At 35.1% G+C, this 20,541-nt stretch overlaps 1 protein-coding gene across 1 annotated transcript in view; it reads left to right on the plus strand.

The window, feature by feature from the left end:
- CPS1 (carbamoyl-phosphate synthase 1) overlaps window positions 1-20,541 on the plus strand; it is a 116,902-nt gene that overhangs the window by 32,855 nt on the left and 63,506 nt on the right. Inside the window, exons 10-20 of the mRNA XM_079135546.1 lie at window positions 34-172; window positions 850-927; window positions 3,041-3,139; window positions 4,063-4,158; window positions 7,065-7,254; window positions 8,193-8,350; window positions 9,893-10,021; window positions 12,669-12,813; window positions 14,512-14,722; window positions 16,138-16,336; window positions 20,323-20,499. Coding sequence (XP_078991672.1) covers window positions 34-172; window positions 850-927; window positions 3,041-3,139; window positions 4,063-4,158; window positions 7,065-7,254; window positions 8,193-8,350; window positions 9,893-10,021; window positions 12,669-12,813; window positions 14,512-14,722; window positions 16,138-16,336; window positions 20,323-20,499 — 1,621 coding nt within the window. The remainder of the gene's footprint in view (window positions 1-33; window positions 173-849; window positions 928-3,040; window positions 3,140-4,062; window positions 4,159-7,064; window positions 7,255-8,192; window positions 8,351-9,892; window positions 10,022-12,668; window positions 12,814-14,511; window positions 14,723-16,137; window positions 16,337-20,322; window positions 20,500-20,541) is intronic.

The raw sequence follows: 20,541 nt of genomic DNA on the forward strand, positions 1-20,541 counted from the left end.
TTCTCCCTGTTCCTTCTCTCCTTTTCTCTCCAGAGGGCAGAATCAGCCTGTTCTGAATATCACAAACAGACAGGCTTTCATCACTGCTCAGAATCATGGCTATGCTCTGGACAACACCCTCCCTGCTGGCTGGAAGCCACTTTTTGTGAATGTCAATGATCAAACGAATGAGGTAAGTGCTCTCAATAAGCCTGTTCAGTTCGTGAGGAGAAATTCAGGTGTGAATCCTGTGGTGCCTGCTCCTTTCCCTGTGCATGTGGGATATTTTTGGTGTGTGAAAGAACTCTTCTAAGGCTATTTCCCAGAGCCATCTGCTTTTTAAAAAGTTATTTCTTTCTTATTTTCTCATCAGTTGACTCTTAAGATCCACTCCATGTGTTCTTACTCAACAGCATCTTACACACCCATAGTTAATGAGCAGTTGGTCCAAATCTGTTTGGGCCTCGTCCAGGCGAGTCTTGGTCACTTCTACAGCACTGCAGTAGCCTTGAGAAGACCCTTGGAGAAACAATTTCAGAGTTACCAATAATATGAGAATTCGGGTTTATTTTGAGCAGAGCCCAGAGGAGCCCCAAAGGCTGTGGACCAAAAAAATTTTTTTCTTTAATTATGGAATCATATTCAGTTGAGTCTTCCTTGGCCCATTTTCTATTCTTATGGAAATGGTTTGGTATGTCAGTCCTTAAAACTCTCCAATCAGGTTATTTAATGATGCTGGTATTTTTCAGAATGTTATTGAGCACTGAGTTCAATTTCTAATTTGAACTTTATTGTCTATTGAATAATACATTGCCACACTTGACATTTGTTGTTACAGAAGGAATTTTTTCCTGTTTCTTATTCCTTTAGGGGATTATGCATGAGAGCAAACCCTTCTTTGCTGTGCAGTTCCACCCAGAGGTCAGCCCAGGGCCAACAGACACTGAGGTATGTCAGAAAGATGGGGCCTGTTAATAAACTTAAAATGAATCAGAGATGTGTTTATGCAAAAATTCAAGAAACCAAAATAATTACTGCAGATAACTTTGGTGCCAGACCTTCTCAAGAAGGGTGCTTTGGTAACATGCATTTTGTATTAAAATTTCCCTTGAATATCATGGAGTAAATTTTAATCTTTTCTAAAATTTAAAGTGGGAAAGCCCTTAAGAAACCTGCAGCAATACTACGATGCTATTTTTATTTAAACCCATTATCATTCTAATATATTTAGTTCTGAAATTTACAATTGTTGTACTATGCAAATGAATTCCCTCTTGCTCACTCCTTCTCATAACTGAAATGAAATTTTAATCCCCCATCTGTGACTTCAAAAAAATCCCTATGGCAACTGGTTGTGTAGCCACTAAGGGAGAATAAACAGCAGCAGGAGAAAGAAGACAGGCAGGAGGAGGGTGAGAGAGGGCTGCAAACACATTCATGTGATTCAGATGGCTTAGGAAAAGAACCATAAGGAATGCTTGGAGGAGTTTTGCTTCCAATCTAAATATTTTTACTTTTTTATGTGAGCTTTTGGTTCAATGTTCAAGGAGATCTTTACAAAATAGAGCTCACAATGACACCGAGGGAAATCTGGGAAGTGTGGTGTGACTTCCTCTCTCACACCCAGGGGCCTCCAGGAGTGAGTGGGCTGATAATTCTTTGTCAGCAGACTCTCTCAGAAAAGACATCCAGGGAAAATGAGGAGAATAACAATTTTCCCTCAATGAAGTCCTCTCTCTCATCCCTGAATTGCCTTTTCAGATATATATATATATATATATATTCAGATATATATATTTATATAAAATAAAACAAATATATATATATATATATTTTATTTTACTATTTGGGGGCATTTTGGTTCTTAATGGTCAAAACCAGTATGATATTATCTACTCGGGATGAAACTCATAAATAAAATTCAGCTACATATGTCATGTGACACATGCCAAGTATTTTTAAAATTTGACACTTAAATTGTTAGTTTATATTAGTACTTCAAATTAGAAACATTGCAATAATGATAGGTAATCAAATGCACTATGATTTAATCCTTTTTTTTGGTCCTGCCAAAAAGAAATTACAAAAAAAAATTGTAAAATGAATATTTTTGCTGAAATTTGCTGCATCTGTTTGTGTTAGTCAGCTTTGCTGTGACCAAAATACCTGACAAGAACAACTTAGAGGATGTGAAGTTTACTTGGGACCCATGGTTTCAGAGGTCTCGGTCTATAGATGGCTAGTTTCATTGCTCTGGGCTCAAGGTGAGGTACATCACGGTGGTAGTTGTGGGGGAGCATGGTGGAGGAGCATTTCTCCATTTGTGATAGCCAGGAGGCACAGGAGAGGGGCCATAGGAAAGATGTACCCTTCCAGGGCATCTCCTCCTCTGTTCCTCATCAGTTACTCTCCACCTACCCACAGTTGTCACCCCAGTAGTTCATTCAAACTGGGATAAACTGATTAGGTCACAGCTATCATAATCTAACCGTCTCACCTTGGAATATTCCTGCATTAATGCAAGGGCTTTGCGGGAACACCTTATACCCAAACCATAACACTACTGAAACAACAGAAGTACACTCATTGGTCACGTTTAAGATAAATCTTAAGAGATTATCTTTAGAGCTGACAGAAATTTAAAAGAAAAATCCCAGCTTTTTATTTTAGGGTGCATAGTGATCGAACTTCAATTTTTTTGGTCTAGTTAGAATTTGATTTAGAAGAAGAAAATGATTTACAGTTAAGAGACTGAAACTTGATATTCTCAGAAGGCATGATATGAAATCTTTATTGTCTGTTGAAAACTTCCTTTTCATAGAACTTGAAGGCAACAGTTAGAAGTGTTTATTTTATATAATTTTTATGGCAGTAGATATTTAGTTACTGGCAAGAAAGCAAAAAGCAATAACAAAAACCTGAATATTGCATAGGGAAATTTATACCAAAAAGTTATTTATCGCTTATCTGAATTTCAAATTTAATAGAGCATCCTGTATTTTACTGGCAAGCATATGGGGGTTTGAAGTTTCTAACTAGTTGGTTGTATTTTTTTTTCTAGTACCTATTTGATTCTTTTTTCTCACTGATAAAGAAGGGAAAAGGAACAACCATTACTGCCGTTCTACCAAAGCCAGCGCTAGTCGCATCTAGAGTTGAGGTTAGTATATGTGGCTTTCTTTTGGTTTATGCCTTTTAGATTTTCTCTATCATGTGATCTTTTCTTTTCTAAAGCAAATGATGTAAATGACACCAGTATTTATGAAAGATGATAGTAACACTGTGTTCACTTAGAATTTCACAAATAATTATTTGGTCTCTTCTTGATAATATTCATTGTAATTTTTCATGTTTAGATTTAAAATCATACCTATTAAAATTTATTTCTTCAAATGTTCTAACATTTTGAATAACATAATTTAATGATGAATAGCGTTAATTTAGTTTGTACTTTGATATATTTTCCTTATCCAAACCATCATAGTCCTATGTAAAGCCTGAGATACAGGTCAGACTACAGAGTCATTATAGTTAGTAAACTTTTTGTTTCAACTAGAAAAGTCATTATTCAATATCATAAACTGAATAACATAATTTTACTTCTAAATAGCAAATGGATTAGGCACAAGACTTATTTATTTGAATATATATTAATATGACAAGATTTCCACACATTTTATTTGTAGTTAAACTATCATCTCCTCCACACATTATTATATAAAATATAGAAGGATGTACTTGTATTTAAAAAATATGCATATATGCATACATACATAGATTGTATTTATGTTTATTAACATATTTGTATAGATATTTTTAGATATGTATATGTATTTAAAATATGTAAAAATATCCAAATTATTTTTCACTTAAGTGAAAAAAGTATTCATGAACTTTGGGAAGTGCATTGAAATGAGAATATTTAAATTGTCAAACTTTTCCCTCATTTGATATATTTTTTGAAGTAGCCTAGTTAAAATCATTACATAAAAGCAGACAATATAGTTTGCCTTTCCACTCTTGAAAACACCTTATTTTCATCATATAGTAATAAAACTAATGTCCTTTTCCTGTTGTTTATAGGTTTCCAAAGTCCTTATCCTAGGGTCTGGAGGTCTGTCCATTGGCCAGGCAGGTGAATTTGATTATTCAGGATCTCAAGCTGTAAAAGCCATGAAGGTGAGAGAACATGAGCTCTGCTAGAATTAATATTCTCTCTTTAATGAGTCTAATTAGTATTTTGTAATTTAGATTTATGACCCTACCTCTTTTCAAAGTTGCTATAATTATTTTCCTTAACTATACTTACATGTCTATATTAAAAGAAGTTTGTTCATGAACAAAATTTTTAACTTTTTCAAATGTGCATACCTATCGTTTAAGGAGGTTACACTGATCTCCAAAATTATAAATTATTGCTTACTCATAATGAAAGCATACAAATCTACATTTTACAGAAGCTGCTTATTTCTTTTGAGTCAGTGAATGCTGTGAATACATTTGTCTTTCATTTGAAAGAGGGAATTTGAGCATCCTTAAGGATACTTCAAATGCTCTGCAAGATGCTTCAGGCACCTTTATGATGGACATGGGAATCTCTAGTTGGGAGAGTAAGGGCAACAATGTATTTTGTTTGAGTGTTAGAAAGTATTACATGTCACCAGGGGACCCAATTTCCTCATCAGTTTCTTGGAGAACAGGTTGATATGACTACATTTTCAAGTGAAAAAAAAGGAGCATATTTGATACCCAAGTTGGGAAGCCTCTGTCCTTATTTCTTCACTTTCTTGAAATCTCTTTAAACATGATTGTAGTAAAATACCACTTTAGAGAAACTGTATTGTATATCTGAGGAATTTCTATTGGAGAGTGAACTTGGCCCCTCTTTGGTGTTATTTCCCCACCTGGTCTGTCTGCATCTTGTGCTAATCAGGCAAAGCGAGCTCTCTGTGACTTTGCCTCAGGCTTTGCAGTGTAGAGGTGTTCACCAGGGACCCCCAGTGGTGAGCAGCACCAAGATGTCAGCAACAGAGGACAGCAGGCATAGAAAAACAGTTGGCTAAAGTCTTTCTTGTTTTCTTTTCTTAGTATTCTATAGTCAAAGATTTTCCTCTGATAGATGTCTGTTGAAGAGCGGTAGAACATAGCCTGAAATACCTTATTCTTTCTATTCATTTTCATTTCTTTATAATCTTCTCTATGCACGCATGGATATACATGCACAGGAATATATTTTTTGTTCATGTTTTTAAAAAGATGTCTTACTTCATGGTATTATGATTTAATTTATTATTATCTAAATAATCATAGGATGGTGTCCAGTGGTTTAGATTAATTACAGTACAATCTGAGTGTGTTCAGGCTTTAGAATATTTGTAAATAGTGTACAATTTTTATACTATTTGGGAGTTTTATGAAAATTTAATATTTCATAGTTTGTATTTTTGTGTACAAGAATTTTATATCCATCCAAATATTTATATCCAAATATTTGTGTAAAAATATTTTATATCCATCTGTAGCTGAAGAACACAAATTTGTAGTTGTCATGTTATGATTACTTAGGAGGACATTAGAGATACATTTATAAAATAAAAACATTAAAAACAATTATATGGTGCATGTATTATAACCCAAATTAGAAAAAAAATATAAAAAGTGATATAAAATTAATTAAAAATATTTCAAAATTATTTGTTTTAAATGATTAATGCCTATGTATGTATGAGATCCTTTTCTGCATAATTTATGAAAATAGTCATATTCATTGTAAAGCACATTCAAAAAAATACCTAAATATACTCCAGTGTGTGGAACTTTTCTTTAGTAGAGAGATTTTCTGTAAGTTCTATTGATGATGTGTTCTTAGTTCAGATTCAATTATTTAAATTCCAACCCACATTCAAGATGCATTTGCTTATCTATATGTATCATGCTAACATTCTGTTAATAATAATGCTCTCATTCTGAACAATTTCTTAAAATCCTGAGAGGTGACTCATATTGAAACAAGTCATAGGACTTGAGCCATAACATTGGATTAGAGTTCTAGTATTGCTACTTACCAGCTATGACCTTTGATGAGCCATGTAACTTCATCGAATCTTAATTTCTTCATCTAAAAAGTGGAAATATCTCCCATGGTCTTTGTATAAAAATCAAATAAATTAATGAAAATTATATTACATGCATCAAGAGACTATTTGAATTTAAAGTAGCAGAAAAAATATTTAATTTTTTTTCAGATCCTCCCCTTAAGGTATGTAGGACTTACCTACATACCTTATGAAATAAGAACCATCATAACTAACTCATGAAATAAGAACCATCTGACCATATTTCATAATAATTACTTTGCTAACTACCACTCTCATCCAGGTTTATAAAACATATCATTCTTAGTAGCCTAAATGAAGAATCGTTTTGAAGGTCTCCAGGTGGAAGAAATAGGGTTATGGATACCTAATGTATACACATGAGGGTGTGCACACATATGCATGTATGAATGTAAGCATGGATTTTGTTTTTATGTTTTTGGCCAATAGTTATTTTTCCTTTTATGTAATATGTATGAACAGCTGTATAGTGCTCTTTGTTAAAGTACTATAGCAGGCGTGAAAATCTAGAAAACAATGGGAATCAGCAGAGGGCTCTTAGTGCTTCTAGCAAGAGGAGAACACATTATCCTACATTTTAAAAGTATACTCAACATTGTTCTTAGACAGATAATAGAAGGAGAAGCAGCTTTGATGTTGCCTGTAATTCTATTTACTCATTTTAAAATTGTTTGACTATTTTATTCTTTTTAAGTCAGTTGAGCCATAAAGCTCAAGCATTTGTAGACCTCTAACTGGTGGTAACCCTTGTGGAGCAATTTTTTTTTTTGATTGTTTTATTTTGAGGCAATTTCTTTCTTTCTTTGACCAAAAGCTTATCTTGTTTTGATTTCTGTTCTCTTGTACTGTTACTGATTACTATATCCAGCCCACAAAATAACCCCAAAGCTCTTTTCCCCATAACCCTTTATTTGAGGGTAGCCATTGTCTTTAGATCATACATTCAGATACTTGATGGTTTTATTTTAGGAAGAAAATGTCAAAACTGTCCTGATGAACCCCAACATTGCATCGGTGCAGACCAATGAGGTGGGCTTGAAGCAAGCAGATGCTGTCTACTTTCTCCCCATCACCCCTCAGTTTGTCACCGAGGTCATCAAGGCTGAACGGCCCGATGGGTTAATCCTAGGCATGGGTGGCCAGACAGCTCTGAACTGCGGTGAGTTTTTTCAAGTTCAGTTGTAGAGTTTTGACTCAGATACCTACATGGGACACAGTTTGTTTGAACTCATCTAATGATTGTGTTCTGTGTACTCAAAATACCTTTCTTCTAACCTGTGAGGAAGCAGTTAGCAAACACCCACTTGGAAATGTCATATGATGAGTTCTACTAGTTTGTTTTGCAAAACAGCTGAGTGATAAAGAAAACTTTTGCTTTAATAGGTTTCTTGTGTTTTCTTCCTCCATCTTAGGATGTGGTTTTGCTCTGTTATCATGAAGCTCTAAGAAATATTATGAATGAACAGTGAGATTTAACATAGATTAAGTGTTTTTCTGCACTGGTTCTGAAACATCTGACTTTCACATGTATGTTCATAATGAGATAGATCAGCTCCTACCATCTTCAGGCATCAGTTGAGTGTGCTGTTCATTCCTCTTCATAATGCTTCACATTTTTACAGCTAGATCATGAATGAGGATCTCTAACAAGTTGGGGTGAAAAATTTGGAATACATTTGTATGTCAAACATAAAAGCCTAATCCAAAGTTAGATGGCAAGGCAAAAGAAATATAAACAATTTTGATAATGTTTTTAACCTAGATAGAAACCTGTGTGAGATTATTTAAGTAATAGAGTCTTATTATCTGAATATACCTTTGAAGGAATGGGAATATACTGAAATTTTAAGGCTTAGCATACCTTTTTGATTTATGTTAATAAAGATACTAAAGTTAATGTGCAGGTGGTGGTAATATAAGCAATAATTTTTATTTCAAATATCTTTCTAAGTGCAATTATATCATGGAGTGCAGTGATTCCTAAGATTCTGGAATTAACTTTAAGACTTCTTTTTAAAAACATTGTGTTCAGGTATCTGTTAAAGGAGACACAGAGTTTGAGATTATAGAAAGTGATTATATTTGGTTCTCCTGCAGGAGTGGAACTATTCAAGAGAGGTGTGCTCAAGGAATATGGCGTGAAAGTCCTGGGAACTTCGGTTGAATCCATTATGGCCACAGAAGACAGACAACTGTTCTCAGACAAGCTAAATGAGATTAATGAAAAGATCGCTCCAAGTTTTGCAGTGGAATCAGTAAGGAATCCTTCTATCTGGGGAAACAGGCATTATTTATTTTGGGTTGTAGGAAGAATGATTTGTCACATGTAGTAATAACAGTTAAAATTCTTATACTTGCATGTATTTTCTTCCAGAAATGTATGAGTACCTCAGAGACATTGTATATTCATGGCAGCATTCAATGTTGAAATATTAGGGATAGGTATAAATATTTCATTTTATTTCAAGAGAAACACAAGACCAGAGATGAAGTGTTTATCAATGGTTGAAGTGCCAAGGCATCTCAGTCTCCTAAACTGAAACTAAGAACAATACAAACTTGCAATACTGAAGTGATTTTTTCCTTCTTCCTGAGATCAGTCATACATGATTTGTGTTCAAATGCCCTGAAAATGGGATTGGATTTAAAACATTATTTTTTTGAATAGAATAACCTTTTAGAATGAAATGGCTCCATTCAGTAAGACTCATGATTGAGAAATTATATCTTAGATATTTAAAGAGGATAGTTTCATTTTTCTATTACTCATTTTTCATTGTATGCTATGCCTATCAATAGGGTCTTATCATTTTCCAGGAAATAATCAGCCTACTGTTTATCCTTTTTTGTCCCAAACTTATTTTTGATTTTGGGCATGTGTTCGGTGAAGTGGAGGTGCTAGAGGAGGTTTTAAATGCTACTTTCCTATTGTAGAAATAGGCAAATCCTTAGGGATAAGGCAGGCACAACTGAGAAAACTAAAGTTGGGTATATGTGTTTCAGGAAGGAATGCTACCAAGTACTGTCAATCAGGAATAATCCCAGGAAAGCTCTGCTGAACACTTTGGGAAGCTCTTGCCATACATTTATTCTTCCATTGCCAGATATAATTATGTCCTTGCTTCCCCAGGATGAGAAACAGGCATATGGGAAAGGTGTAATTACATTCCCATTGGTGGTGTAATAATATTGCATGACAGAAAAATATAACCACCATATGTTGTATTCTGTAAGTTAAAAAAAAATCCAAGCTTTTGGGACTATTCTCAGACCGAACTTGAAAAATGAAAAATCTCTTTCTGTACAGTATTCTTAATGGCTTATTGTGGAGTAGTACCATCTTAGCTTCAGCAGTAGAAAAGCTTTTTTCATTTAAACACGAACTTAAAAATTTCAATAATTCAATATGTATGAACAGTTTCAAATGAATGACGATTATTTGACCATGGTTTTATTTTTAGAGAACAAGATATGATTTATCAGAAAAAGTGAATATATATATTTATATATCTATGCCTATCTATCTATATGTATAGATAGCTCTCTCTCTCTCTCTTAAATACATATATATACATGTATTTAAAGTCTCCTAGAATTCCAGAAATTCACTTAACTTTTGCATTGCAGCATATTTTTTTCAGAAGATGTGGGAATAATAGGACCTTTCCATATTCATGCTCCCCAAATCAACTGATTTACCTAAATTGCCAGGCTCTTGGTATTTTCTCTTTTTCTTTCTTTTTTTCCTGATAGTGTGGTTATCTTTTCAAGTTTGGTGTCCTTATTCTTGTTTATAGATTGAGGATGCCCTGAAGGCGGCAGACAAAATTGGCTACCCTGTCATGATTCGTTCTGCTTATGCCCTGGGTGGCTTAGGCTCAGGCATCTGTCCCAATAAGGAGACCTTAGTGGACCTTAGCACAAAGGTAGGTGTTTTCATAGATGACATTCTTACCAACCAACCAAACCAAATCCAAAACAACAATGGACTGGATATTCTCTTCCCACTAGATAAAGTTATGCAGAGGAGAAATGACCCTTTTTCTTTTTCTAAATCACTATGTTTTCTCTAAAAGTGTGGTTGAAAAGACCACACTTCTGACAGGGAACTGAAGTGCACATATTTATGCCAGGACACAGTGAGAGCCTCCAGGTTCTAGGTAAACTTTGCTAAAGATTTGTGTTTATTATATAGTCTACTACCTTCAGTGATATGAACTTAATCAAACTATATCTTAATCCAACTCTTCAGCATTCATAATGCTAAAATACTTTTAGTGGTTAAGAAAAGAATAAAAATATAATGCCTCATTTTCTCATGATTTTTTGAAATAATGTAACATGAATTCACATACCCAGTAAGTGAAGCAAAGTACTTTGCATAGTTTACCTAAAATTCAGATGACTAAACTCTATATTCTATTAACCTCTCAGTTTAATAAATGAGTGAACTTTGTCAACTACTACACACACATGTAATCAAAAGTGATATTTAAGCATTTATAATTTGTTTTCTATCAAAATCACTTTAGTTTATTGCTAAACACTTTTTAAAAATTTTTATTTTTACAGACTGAATTTTGATTCACTGTACACAAATGGGATACAACTTTTCTATGGTTGTATACAATGTAGATTTACACCAAATACTTTTTGAGTATTACAGAAAATATCTTCAGAAATTTAAGATATGCTCAAAACAAAACAAAACAAAACAAAAAACAAAAAATGATGGATGTGTTGGTGCTCAGGAGGCTGAGGCAGGAGGATCACACGTTCAGAGCCAGCCTTAGCAACTTTGCGAGTTTCTCAGAAACTGAAGGAGACTCTGTCTCAAAATAAAAAATAAAAAGGGTCGGGGATGTGACTCAGTGGTAAAGTGCCCCTGGGTTCGATTCCCAATATGGAATTAAAAAAAAGGGGAAACATTTAATATAAATGATTCTTTTTCTGAATCATATATTTAAAGCAAATAAAGCAAAAACATTTACATGGACATATGGACATATAAAAATTTATTTTCTATAGTGTATTAGATGTTCCAAATGTTCTTAATATTAATCTGATCATTACCATCAATAGTGGTAATACATACTTATTGTCTATTAAAATATATTTTTTCACTTATAAAACCATTCTGAGTTCTAAAAATGTTATGCAAAAGATTACAGGGAAGAAAGTTTTGGAATGGATTAGTTTTCAATTATTTTTATTCTGTTAAAATAATCATTAGCTTGTTGAATGAGTTTGCTTATTGAAAACCTGGCTTTTCCCTTGAAATTAATTAATTATAGCATTATATCCTGAGTCATCCCCTTATATTTTCGAGGTTATAATTAATACAAATAGGATCTGCATTAACTCATTTAGGTCCCCAAGTTAACTTTTTGTATGAAATCTGAGACTTGAAAGAAAACAGAGGAAACAGGTGAAAATTATCTCAATTTTCCTTCTACCCAAATATTCATTCTAGTTCACTAGAATGCAAAAAGCCTTCCTAAATTCATAACCTTTGTTTTCTAGATTTCTTTTTGCAGGCAACCCCAAAGGTAAATAAGTCATTATTAAATTGTTAATAGTGGCTACAGTGTGTCCTAACCACTTTGAGAACCTCACAATAGGCAGCTGTGGGGACAAATGTGTCACATTTTCAGTTGCATGTGCTACAGCCTGTAGCAATGATTGGTGTTAAAAAAAAAATTGAGATACACTATGGAAAAATTTAAATTGAGTTATTATGTCATTATAAAACCTACTAATAATTAAAAAAAATTCAAAGTACCTTCCCTTTCATGCCTTCCTAAATCAAATACATTAGGAGATAAAGGGACATTTCTTAGAGTATCAGTCACTATACGTCCTAAGGTCAGAGACTGTCTCTTTCATATTTTGGGATCAGTATTCTACCAACTGTGGGTACTCAGTAAATATGAAGTGATAATTATACTAATTCATTTCTGTCTAATCAGGCATGCATGATATACGACTCTGAGTATTTAAGCACTTAAGCAGTGATTAACCATAATAATAGCTGCATATGATTCTTCTAATTCCCAAGTTTCCTATGCCATCTTAGCTAACTGTCTACAACCATCATCATCTCCTTTCTCCCCCTCATCAACATCAACTAACTTTTATTGTGTGTGTCACTGTACAAAGCACCCTCAGCTATTTTAGAGAAAGCCAGAGTCTTTAGACTTATTTTTCCACATTTATTTGTACTTATCACATTTTCTGGTTTCACAGAAGCCTAGCTGCTGAAATAATTTCATTTCCCTCTGCCTGATTGCTCAATTATTTTCTCTTTTTCCTAAATTAGTTTGATTTAATGTCATATCAGCACTTTGAATGGCAAGCCTCAATAATGTAAATCAAGCATATTCACTGCAGGATGCTATTCCTGGTCTCACTGATTTTCTGACATATTGTGCCGTCTGGAGTGTGGGGGAATATGGAGACTGGGTTTGAGACTTCAGGGCTGACCAAGATTTAGGTCAGAGCATTTTGCTAAAAATCCTTGTTTAAGCCAGTGCCTTTCCTTACTCTTTGATACCTCCTGTCACCAATTTCCAGGCATTTGCTATGACCAACCAGATTCTGGTGGAAAGGTCAGTGACAGGTTGGAAAGAAATAGAGTATGAAGTGGTCCGCGATGCTGATGATAATTGCGTCACTGTCTGTAACATGGAAAATGTTGATGCCATGGGCGTTCATACAGGTAGGCAAAGAATCTTTGAGAAGTATAGAAATGCTTTTAGCTCATGACTTCGATGACCATAGCAGTCTTTGTGAAGTTCTTTTCTTTAAATTGCTATTCCTATCTGACAGACTAATGATAACATTTAACACAGGCGCAGTGTTTCATAGCGTTGCAAATATTGTCACATTTAATTTGATCTTCACAAAATTCCTATGAAGTAAGGCAGAAATTACTATCCTGATTTCATTTGTGGAATCAGAATCAAATATAAACAATGAACTGGAGGTAAAATCTACATGATTTAGTGTTGACAGGTAAAGAGAGAGGTTGAGAAGGTTTAAACCAGATTGAGGTGTTAGTCACCAAGTGATTGAGAAAATAGACTCAAGTAATAAAAATAGCTTTCTTAGCAAGCTCAACTAGTTAGACAAGAGGGCAAAGATGATGACTTAGATTTTAGAAATGCTAAATTTGAGATGTGGGTGGAACTCTTGAGAAGGGAGTTGAGAATGTGAAATGGAACTCAAGAGCATAGAAATAAAAAAGTTGATACAAGGTCATTGGAAGTCATGTGGTATGAAGGAAATAAGTTGGAGACAAAGTATTCAAGGGCATAAGTACAGAAAGAGGAGAGATAGGGTTAACTGTGAACTATGGGACACATTTAGATTTATAGGGAGGAGAAAAATGAGTATTGAAGACAAAGGAGAGAAATGAAAAGTTAGAAAGAAGCGAGGGTAGAATTGTATCTAGTAAGCCAAGGAAAGCTCTTACTTTTATAAAAGAGCTTTGTTTTTTGGCAGTGTCAAATGATGTACGAGGTCAATAATAAAGATTTAATTTGGGTTTTTAGATGTCCAAGAAGGCAATTTCAATGCAAAGTTAGTTCTCGGAGCCATATGGAAAGGAATTATATGATAATGAGGGATAAGGAGAATTGGCAAAATTTCAAGAAATTTAGTCATGTAAAGACGGAGAAAAGTCTGTGTCTGGTGATGTTGGGAGATGGACTTACTGAAGCAGAGGACATCTGAGCATGTTTGTGGGCAGAAGGAATGGAGACCAAGGACAGTGAGATTGAAGACAAGGGCCACGATTGGAAAGCAATGAGAATGGAAAGGGATGATATACAGAAGACAGATGAGCCAGACTGGATAAAAGAGAGATAACGTTCTGTAGAAGGAAGAACTTAAGAGACAATTTGAGATGAATGAGGAGAAGGGAAGTTGAAAAAGCTAATGTCAGTCCAGTAAGTAGATGATTAAAACTTTAATGGCTAGATGAGCTTGAACAAGGTTCTTATAGAAACCTTGGATAGAGCAAGGGTTTCTATAAGAAATGTATCAGAGTGCTGGGGTTTAACTCAGAGTAAGGCCCTTGCCTAGCACGTGCAAGGCCCTGGTTTTGATCCCCAGTTCCAAAAAAAAGAGAGAGAGAAAGAGAGAGGGAGAGGGAGAAGAATGTGTCAGAATAATATGAACAAAGCAAGAATCAGAAGGAATATCTAATGTCTCTCTCCCTCTTATCTCTCTCTCTTTCAGGTGCACACACACACACACACACACACACACACACACATACACACATACACATAATTATTTTACCAACAAATCCCCAGACTGTTCTATGTCTTGCATCCTTTCAGTGACTTGGTAAGTCACTGAAGTTGGCTATTAAAATATACCACCAGCTAACGAGTGCTGCTTGGGTTTACAGGTGATTCAGTTGTTGTGGCCCCTGCCCAGACACTCTCCAACGCAGAGTTTCAGATGCTGAGGCGTACTTCAATCAACGTGGTCCGCCACTTGGGCATTGTGGGCGAATGCAACATTCAGTTTGCCCTTCATCCTACCTCAATGGAATACTGCATCATTGAAGTGAATGCCAGACTGTCCCGGAGTTCTGCCTTGGCCTCAAAGGCCACTGGGTAAGACCAGAATGATTGACCACGCCTTTTGCAGATTCTTTAGAAATGGAAAACGGACACCTAGTGGAAGACAGTGCAGCATTTATAAATATCCCTCCTTTCTGTGTGCTCGCTCCAAATCATTTATAGAACCCTAAAGACATGGTTATTAATGAGCTCGCTGCCAGATTGAAGCAAATGGTATTGCTAGCTGGCTTTGTTTGCTGGCTAATCATAAACTAATCAAATCTGGGTGGTCAAAACAGGCTGTGAAAAATCTGCTTCTTAATTGCACTTTGCAGATGTTGCAAAGTGCACACTGATCCTTAATTTTATTGTTCAACCGGCTTCTTTAGGTGTATAGTCCTATAGCAAATATTAAAAAATTAAAAAAATATAGTTAACTCAGTTCTTTAGTACATATTGTTTTGATTTTAGCAATGTTGTACATGATAAAAGCATACAATACTATCATTTTAAAATGAATGAATTAAAAAATCTCCACAGAACTTAACAATGTAGGATTTTTCCACAGGTAAATGTTGCAGCCAAATAAATAAATTTACTCCTGTTTAACAACTGCTAACAAGCATAATTGGGAGGAGAAGTTAGTTAAAACCTTTTGTTTCTATTAATATCTTTAGAATCTGGCATTTTAATTACATAGAACTTAAACAAAAATATTTACTTCTATAAATTTTTATGTAGCTACACAGTGCTGCAAGAAGTGATATAAGGCAAGCAGGCCTATGTAGGAGTCACAAGACCTCTGTTCCCAGTGGGTTCTTCCACTGACTATGTGACTTTGGGCACAACACTTGTGTTTGTCAGTGACCTCATCTGTTAGGTGGGTCATTGTACTAAAGAACTCATATTTGGTTCTACAGTTCTAGGAATTATATTCTCAGGTAAAAATAACCCAAACTGACATTACAGATAAAGACAGTCAAGTTCCCAAGAAGGAGCCAACCCAAACTTGCAAATTCCTCCATTTTCTTACCATTACACTTCTCCCTAGTACCAACTAGCTACACTGTCTTCCTACCTACAGATATGTATTATACTATTTTCAAAATAACATTTGCAGATTCTCATCTGAGTGGAGGTTAAACACAAGTGGAGATCAAACCTTATTTATCAAGAAAGCTATTGATTTGGAGCTGAAGAGGTGAAGGCTGGGAGCTGTAGAAATGCCTGCAAGGCATAGAAAGTGGATTCTGCAGTGCCTCTGTACTTTATCATGACTCACATTATTTTAAATAATGGCTATTAAATATTTATGCAGAGCATCCAATCAAGTATGCCTTATACACTGAAGTGGAATAATACCAGACTTTCAAAGAAAGATCAATTAATATTTTGGGCTGTTTTCAATACTTATGACTCAAAAGAAAAAAAACAACAACAACTCAAAAACAAGTTCATCTCCTTTTTAGGTACCCACTGGCGTTCATTGCAGCAAAGATTGCCCTAGGAATCCCACTTCCAGAAATCAAGAATGTCGTATCAGGGAAGACGTCAGCCTGCTTTGAACCCAGTCTGGACTACATGGTTACCAAGATTCCTCGCTGGGATCTTGACCGTTTCCATGGGACATCTAGCCGAATTGGTAGCTCTATGAAAAGTGTAGGAGAGGTGAGTCTTTGGCTTCTTCCTCTATTTTGTATTTGTTCTCAGTGATTTTGTCAAATTCTTAATACCACTGAAAGTCCTAAGGTTGTCTGAAAACTGGGTTCCTGATTGGAAAACACAAAGGAATTTCATTCTGTGTTGGCATCTCTCTCTTTGATCTTACTATGAGGCATATGTTACATGGTCATTTTGCAGGATTCAGAGTCCTTCTATTCAAAAGGCCATGCATTTGGGTATATGATAAATACACACATATAAAAACACATGTTGACATAAATATAACCAAGTTACAATAGGTTTTATAACCAAATCAAGAAAGTTAAATGACATAAAAGACAATGAAGAGCACTGATAAGATCTCTGAGCTGAGGTCAGGAATTTCAGTGTAGTCCATTCTTATGAATTGGGGCTTAATGTTGGGAGAAATCCTAGTTCTTGGCTGATAGCAGTGAATGTCTCAAGTGTGTAAACTTGCAAGGAGGAACATTCTGCTTCTCCTACCTAGGAAAGTAAACAACTGCCCCAAGTTGACCTACTGTTACCAAGGGAACCCATGTAGGAGCCTGGTGGTCTGATCCCCCATGGCACATTGTGATCGGGCAAAAAACCTATAAAATGTATAGCCTGCAATAAACGAGTTTGCAGGCTGCTTGCCACAAGCCTGCTTCCACCCAACTCCCAGAGTCTGGGAGTCTGAACTCCGCATCCTTACCTGAGCTAGCCTGGCACAATAGACAAACTACATTTTGTAGCCCAACGTGGGGCTCGAACTCATGACCCTGAGATTAAGGATCTCATACCCTACCAACTGGGCTAGCGGGGCACCGCTACAGCTTTCATCTCCTTGTACCTCAACTTTTCATATCTGTAAAGCAGAGGGGTGGACCAAATGCTGTACCAGGGCCTTTCCAGATCAAACATTCTAGATGTAGAGGAGCACAGTGGAATATTAAGCTTCCTTTCATTACATGGAAAAGTTCTAACCTTTTGGTATCTTTAGAACATTCTTTATAAATGTATGTTACCCTACTAGAAATTGAAGTTAGCTTTTGAATATTCCATCTTCAAAGATGCAATGCTCTTCTGTGTAAGAGGAAGGAAAGGAATTCAGATGCTTGCCTCTGAGATTCAGTCCCTTGCCTTCCCCAACTAAGGCCTTCTCTCTTCTGCACGGAGGAGGTTTGGCATAGTGGAGAAAGCACCAACCTTGGAACCAAATCCACCAGATGTAACTCTTGGAACTGTCACTTAGTAGCTAGAGACTCTCAGGCCAGACCTTGAGGCTCAGGATCATAGCCAGGAAATGGAGATGACAATACCTGATGAGTAGGGTTCTTACAAGGTTTGGGATTAGTACATGTAAAGTGTTCAGCAATGTCTTTTAAGGTAGGGTTACAGTAACCCCCCCCCCAAATGTCATCCATCCTTAATATCATTATTAAATTATATTCATAAATGCTGCATAGGTGCCTGTAATCCCAGTGACTCAGGAGGCTGAGTCAGGAGAATTAGGAGTTCAAAGCCAGCCTCAGCAAAAGTGAGGTAGCTGAGCGACTCAGTGGGGTGGGGATGTGGCTCGGTGGTCAAGTGACCCTGAGATCAATCCCTGGTACCCTGCCCCTCCCCCCAAAAAAATATTGTGTAGGAGGAAATTTTTTGAATAACATATGCTTAAATTTTTATCTATCTTTCTGTATTTCTTACTTTATGCCTATTTCATTTGTTATGCAATGTAGGAATATAGTCTGTATCTAGGTATCTAAGGTGGTTTGAGTGTGAAGCGAAAGGTTATTTATGACATATACTTCCATATAGGAATTCATTGTTATGTGACACAGAGTCACAAACCATTAAGACAAACCATTAAGAAATACATGCCACTAATAACAGGAAATAAAGTTTAAATCTATCACCAATTTATGGAAAGAAAAGGCATTTTACTGCTCTATCATATTCATACAGGAAAGCAGAATTATTTCTATTTTGGTTTCCTTAATTTTCAAGTTATTAATGGAAGAGTTTGAAATAATGAATGATAAGAAACAACTTGACCTTTTAAATTAAAATATCTTGGTAGTTATAAAACACCAAGTAGTGGTATTTCCACCTCCATATTCATTTTAAATCTTATTTTTCCTATCATGCTTTTCAAGGCACAATAGAATTAGAATTCCAATTCCATGAAAAGCTGCACAGTCAAATAAGCAACTGTTATTTAGTTTACACTTCATGGGAAATATTCTTCTTCATAATGTTCATAGTAAAATTTGCAGGCAAAAGAATCTGAGTGAATTTTGTAATGTTTTCATTTGGGACTTACTATCTGAGGGAGTTTTGTTGCCGGTGAATATTTAACACCTTACGTTTAGTTCAATTCAAGTTAGCAAATATTCCCTGAATTCTTACCACATGCAAGGTACTGGGAGGATACAACAGTGAATAAACTGTAGATAATTGTGATGCGTTATCTGCAGTTGGTAAGTTCAGAATTTATATTCAGAAGCAAATATGATATGAATTAATCTGTGGTAAAAGTAAAAATATAGTATGTACATGCAGGTGCTATGAGAATGTGGGAGAATAATGTCAAGGAAGGCCATGATAGTTATTTTACTGAAAAGTGGTGAAATTTTTTCACTTAATGAAAGTGAATTTTAATACATAAGTATGAAAAAGCACAAATTTTGAGCAATGGGTTAAAGTTATACATGCCTTTATATATAGGTATGCTTTCTTTTCTTATTGAATGGATTCCATGCACCATTCTGTACAAATTAGAATATGAATAATAAATATGTATGGAGAGTTATTTATAGGACTAGTTTCTTTAGGGCTAAATTTTAATTGGATAATACTTCAAATTTTGTTAAATACCTCAAAAATATTTTCTTGGTTTTATGCTCCCCTAAAAGAGACTGATTTCTAGCAGTCTCCTCCATGCCTGTGCTATATAGAGTATAACTATATTGTCTAAGTTTTAAAGATATCACTATGACTTGCAAATTGGATATCTGAATTGAACCAACACTTTGTTTATCCCTGCTATCATGAATCTTCCCTTATTTCTAATTAAATTTTGGGAAAGTGTGAAAAGTTTATCTGTTTTGCTTTAGTGTATTTTGAGTATGTATCTTGTCACACAATTGATGTGATGATTCCTAAGCTGACATTAATGGAAATAGGAGTCTATTTGAGCACTCATGGAACTTAACCGAAGGCAGCATTATAACTGTTATTATTTTAAATTGAAATCCCAAAATGCATAGCAATCTATTATTCCATGGAAAGAATCAAAGACAATGTTTATTCAATGAAAATTACTGGGTAGGTTGCAAGGTGCAACTTGTAACTTGTTCAAACTAAATCACCACATGGTTTTTCTAATTGATTAGTATACTATTAGTTGTAAAGATGGTGGGAAGACACATTGAATTTTTCATGGAGAATTTAGGCTCCATCTATATTCAAAATCATAGTCTATCAGTATTTGTTATGATTCTCAAGGTTCTATTAATATTAATGCTTAGGTATAAAGAAAGCTAACTTGTGGATGCTAATACTCATTTAAAAATAGTTCTGTTTTTGTGTTAATATATATCATATATCTATTTTCTATTTATTTGCTTTCTACCAAAAAGGACATTGGCATAACATCAAGAACTTATTGAGGAAGAATCTGTATACTCTGGCCACTTATTCCTTATTTTAAGGTCTGTGGTTCAAAGAAGGTGTAGGCAAATACAGCTTAATTCTCTGACAATTAGAAGACTAACCTAATGTTAGTTAGACTCATTTCACTAAAACCATGGAGAAAGGGGAAGAGGAACTAAAAAAAAAAAAAAAAAAAAAAAAAAAAAATCCTAAAATTTGAGCAGTGTTCTCACTTATTTTTTATTCTTAAGCCTCTTGGGAAAAATATTCTGCATCCAGATTTGTAACAAATTAAAAAAATCTTTCTTTCATTATGAGATCTCGTATGTGCATTGCAGGTCATGGCTATTGGTCGCACCTTTGAGGAGAGTTTCCAGAAGGCTTTACGAATGTGCCACCCTTCAGTAGATGGCTTCACTTCCCGTCTCCCAATGAACAAGGAGTGGCCATCAAACCTGGATCTCAGACGAGAGCTGGCAGAACCATCTAGCACTCGCATCTATGCCATTGCCAAGGTGATATGTTAGGAGTCCAGAGCTACTGTTGATGGTTTTGTT

Source organism: Sciurus vulgaris, assembly GCF_902686455.1.
Source record: "Sciurus vulgaris genome assembly, chromosome: 3".
NCBI lineage: Eukaryota > Metazoa > Chordata > Mammalia > Rodentia > Sciuridae > Sciurus > Sciurus vulgaris.